This window comes from Oratosquilla oratoria, chromosome 2 (genome assembly GCF_046742065.1).
Source record: "Oratosquilla oratoria isolate Oo_2021 chromosome 2, ASM4674206v1, whole genome shotgun sequence".
Classification (NCBI taxonomy): domain Eukaryota; kingdom Metazoa; phylum Arthropoda; class Malacostraca; order Stomatopoda; family Squillidae; genus Oratosquilla; species Oratosquilla oratoria.
The window spans coordinates 50247512-50252511 of NC_134778.1; the positions used below are offsets into that span (position 1 = coordinate 50247512).

General features: G+C 39.9%; 1 protein-coding gene across 1 annotated transcript in view; it reads left to right on the plus strand.

Moving 5' to 3' along the window:
- The window catches only part of LOC143038656 (fat-like cadherin-related tumor suppressor homolog), a gene marked incomplete at its 3' end in the record, with an annotated part of 278347 nt that overhangs the window by 134938 nt on the left and 138409 nt on the right, over window positions 1-5000 (plus strand). Inside the window, 3 exon segments of the mRNA XM_076208162.1 lie at window positions 1847-2100; window positions 2862-3006; window positions 4172-4271. Of these exon segments, the coding sequence (XP_076064277.1) occupies window positions 1847-2100; window positions 2862-3006; window positions 4172-4271 (499 nt within the window).

Consider the following 5000-nt stretch of genomic DNA (forward strand, 5'->3'; position numbering starts at 1 on the left):
GAATGGATAGCTGGGATAATCACCCGAGCTGATCAACTAAATCTAAATGAAACCCTTTGCGAAAGTTTTTTTTTTTTTTTCTTCTTTTTTAAGAGACCCACAAGTGAGTATTCCTTACAAACAGTATTGATATTGTCAACATTTATTTCATTGTTAATTCCGATCTCTCCCACTGTCAGTATCATCTAAGATTCCCTAGAAATGTTTGGATAATTAGTATCGACTTGTCACTTAGAGTATATCATGAGTAGAAACATTTCAGAAATATTAATAAGTATCTATTGTCCAGGGATTTTTCACATTCAAATGAAAACTTCTGCTATAACGAGGTGGTTCAGATTTACTCGCCTATCCTCTCTAATCCGAGAACGCAGTCCACTTATTTCCCCTAGCTATGGTTACGCGATCTTATTCAGACATCGAATTCATCGAATACACAGTCATTCCACGCGTTTTCTGAAAACTTTGTTTATGCTAAGTTACGCTCGTTTAACTTACCGTAGTTTGATTTCGGTTAGTTTATTTCAAGACAGAATAGAAAAAAAAATTCCAGATATTAGATAGAGTTTTCATAATAACGTAATACTGACGGCGATACGGATCAAATATAGCGTTTATTTTGCATAGCGATGAAGTTACCCTTTGCGATGTGGATTAAAGCAAGCATAGGACGACAGAAGCTCATACATTAATGGGATTATAAGATACCTGATATCTTTTAGGTTTAGTCATTTACTTACATTTTTTGTTACACATCAAAACAAGAACATAAAGTGGTTATAAGATTTTAAAAATCTCTTAAACCTAGTTATTTACCTACAAACTTTGTTCGAACTTATATCAGTACATGTAAGCTTAAATGCTATTTAAAAGAAAAGTACGGAACTGGAAGTGAACGATGCAAACTTGCTCCGAAACTATAGCTTAGGCGGCGAACTGACAGATGAGCTGCCAAAGGTGACAGATTGGTTCTCGTGGAGATGGAGCGGAGGTTGCGTATTAACGTCGATGCCTTCAACAGTCTCCTCGGGATAGGGAGATTAAAGACTAGGTTCTTCTGGGCCTTTCAGTCGGGGGCCACAAGGTCGCCCGGCGCCTTTTGGAGCTAGAGGGCAAGATCATTGCAAAGCGTAGCTGCGGGGGTCTTGTAATATAATTTTCTTGTAATGTTTCACTGAATTCATTGTTCTGTGACGTATCTGTAACCCAGGTTTTTTTTTTCTGTAATGTTCCTCTGACGTCACGGTCATGTAGCTTGTGTGTAACATAGTTTTCCTGCAATATATCTGCCGTCATTGTCCTGTGACGTCAGTAGTGTTATTTTACTGTGCGTTTCTCAGAAATAATTTTCTTGAAACGTTTATTTGAAGTCTATCGTATAGCGTGTCAGTAGTTTTCTTGTAACGTTTCTCTGACGCTATACTATATGACTATTTTAATTTAACTGTTCCGTGACATAATTTACTTTGGCATTTCTGTGACTATAGACCTTTATTGTCCACAGCCTTTCTTTTCTCTCTCCTCCTCCTCCTCCTCCTCCTTTTTCTCATCCTCTTCGTACTCCTTTTCCTCAGCCTATTTCGTCTCCCTCTTCCTCATCATTCTTCTTTTCCTCCACTTCCTCCTCTTCTTACTTTTCCTGTTTCTCCTCTTCCTCTTCCTCCTCTTCTTTCTCCTTGCCATCTTCCTCTTTCTGCTCCTCCTCTTCCCCATCTTCCTATTCTTCCTCCTCCATCTTCTTTTCCTCCTTCTCCTACCTCTCTTCCTTCTTTCTTCTCTTTACCCACCTCTTCTTGCTTTAATAAGTTCAACTCATACTTCGATCTTAACGACTCTTCTGTCGCAGCTTGTCATCGAAGTCTTAGACGTGAACGACCAGCGTCCGGTCTTCCGGTCCCGTGTGTACCAGGCGTCCATCCGGGAGTCGAGCAAACCCGGCGATGTCATCCTCGGCCTCCACTGCCGGGACAAAGACGACCCACTGAGTGCTTCGTCCTCTGTGTACTACACCCTTCATCATGCTGAAGGGACCTCAACCAAGGAACTCTTCACTCTTGATTCTTCGACAGGGGAGCTTATGGTCGCGCAACCTCTTGATAGGTATGCATTTATTCCCGTACTGATCTGTATATTCATTAGTGTATTATCTTTTCTTTTTTATTATTTATGTATTCATCAATCTATCAATTTATCTTTGTACATTTTCGTTAAACTAATTTTTTATTTATCTTTTTATAATTCACATGTAATTGACAGATTGACTGATTGGTTGATTTACTGGATGATTGATTTATCTGTTTACGTTTAAGTATATCAAAACGCCTGTACAATTGAAGCTTTTGTCTGTATATATATATATATATATATATATATATATATATACTTATATGTTCATATATGATATATATATATATATATATGTATATATATATATCATATATAAATATATCTATATATATATACATACAAACATATATATATATATATATGTGTGTGTGTGTGTGTGTGTGTGTGTGTGTGTGTGTGTGTGTGTGTGTGTGTGTGTGTGTGTGTGTGTGTGTGTGTGTGTGTGTGTGTGTGTGTGTGTGTGTGTGTGTGTGTGTGTGTGTGTGTGTGTGTGTGTGTGTGTGTGTGTGTGTGTGTGTGTGTGTGTGTGTGTGTGTGTGTGTGTTTGTTGTTATATTCAAGGGAAAAATAAAAATTTCATTTATGAGTTCAAAGGGAAGGGAAGGTAAGGAGTGTCTAACGTGAATGTCAAGAGAACACAAGTCATATAAATCTAGAGGAGGAACAACACTTATCCCTTGTACACACAAACATGAAATTATTCCTATGTTGTCTTTTTATCTGTTGCACAACAGAGAGTCTGCGAGTGACCACGAACTCACCGTGAGCTGCCGAGATCGGGGAGGCAACGAGAACGTAGACTACGCCCGCGTGGTCATCACGGTTATGGACGAGAACGACCACGATCCTGTTTTTCTTGAGAACATGATCACTGCTCAGGTATAACCTTTGATGTACATTATCCGTGATGTTGGAAAATTATAGAGATACAATGAGGGAGAACAGAAGATATCGACGAAAGAGGAGTAAGAGGCAGAGGAGGAGGAGGAAGAAGAGATAGAGGAGGAGGAGAAGTTTGAGGAGGAGGAAAGGGTTGGTTTGGTCAGATTGTCAGTGGGTTATAACATTGGAATTACATAGGAAACCGATTGACCTCTTTGGCTCAGAGATCTTTCACCGCAGTTATGTGATGGTCATGTCCTTGTATGTCGGCAAGATATAAACATGACTATAATATACCTTGCAACACTGTTGCTGAGCTAAATAATATGTAAATATATTCTTGATAGCCTGTAAGGTCTGGCAATGTGTACATATCTGTTGTATTTCATAGCCCGGGTCTGGTATGTCTTAACGAGATAGGAGTGTTTACTAGGAAACGAAAGTGAAGATACAATATAGAGGGAGAATGGTAAGAAAACAATACGAAAAAAATTTAGTCCTTTTGCTTTTGTTCCATGATATACCTATAAATAACCTTGACCGCGGTGCAGTTGAGAATGGCTTGCCCATCGCTGTTGTATTTGCAAAACCTCTACGTACACTTCTCACCACACATATACCGCCAACCCTTTGTGCTGAGGTGCAAAGGCCGTGTGTAGGTCGATCCTATGGTGAACTATTGAAACTTTTAAACACGTACACACATATATATGCACATACACAAACACACACACACACTCACACACACACACACACACACACACGGATTGGTAAAGCACTGGCCTCACAAGCCGGAGAACCGGGGTTCGATTCCCCGGCCAGGCGGAGAAAAGTTGGGTTTGTCTTCTTTCACGTGTAGCCCCTGTTCACCTAGCAGCGAGTAGGTATGGGACGTTAGTCAAGGAGTTGTGACCTTGCTGTCCCGGTGTGTGGAGTGTGAGTGGTCTCAGACCTACCCAGAGATCTGCTAATAATGAGCTCTGAGCTCACTGCCGTAGGGTGGTGTCTGGCTGTCTCGAAAAGAGGCTGCAGCAGATCCGAGGTGAATACACACACACACACACACACACACACACACGTATTCAAACAAAAATAAAAACAAACATGTACATGTAGAACCTAGTTTTCCTTCTTTTAACCGGACGACTCCTGTGTCCCTTAGGTGTCTGAGTCTGTCGCCCAAGGCACTGCTGTGACCCGCTTGGTAGCCATTGACCACGACCGGGGTGAGAATGGACGACTCTCTTACTCTGTTGTTGAAGGTGAGTAGAACTGCAGTACATTTTCAGTACATTGCCTTTGATCTAACTAGGATATATTAATTAAATGTGTCATTTGAATAAATATAAGTCGCCAGGCTATTTATTTCAGATAGAAGGACTGATCCCTTACTACAGAGTGAAGATGTATCTAGAAAATTTATAAGAGCAAACACAGTGTTTAGGAAGAAATTCAAGCATAAGTACACATGGGAGAGGGTGGTGGATGGAAGGATGGTTGATAGGGTTTCAATGGACTATGTAGTGGTGACCAGGAGAGGGAAGAGTTTTTGATGTACATTATATATATATATATATATATATATATATATATATATATATATATATATATATATATATATATATATATACAAACAACCACAATGCACTTTAATTCCAAGCCATCAACATCGGGAGACCCAATGGAGGCCGACATGCAGAAATTGAAATGCGGTACTGCCCAGGCTTCGAACCGAGTAATCACATGACAAGTGCCGTAGTAACGTACCAACTACGCTATCAGTTGGTAAATTACTACGGCACTTGTCATGTGATTGCTGGGTTCGAGTCCTTGGGAGTACTGCATTTCAATTTCTGCATGTGGCATCCATTGGGTCTCCCGATGTTGATGGCTTAGAATTAAAGTGCATTGTGGTTATCAAAATGTATCTCTAATCACTGGGACCCATTCAGTGCTGTACATATGTATATATATATATATATATATATATA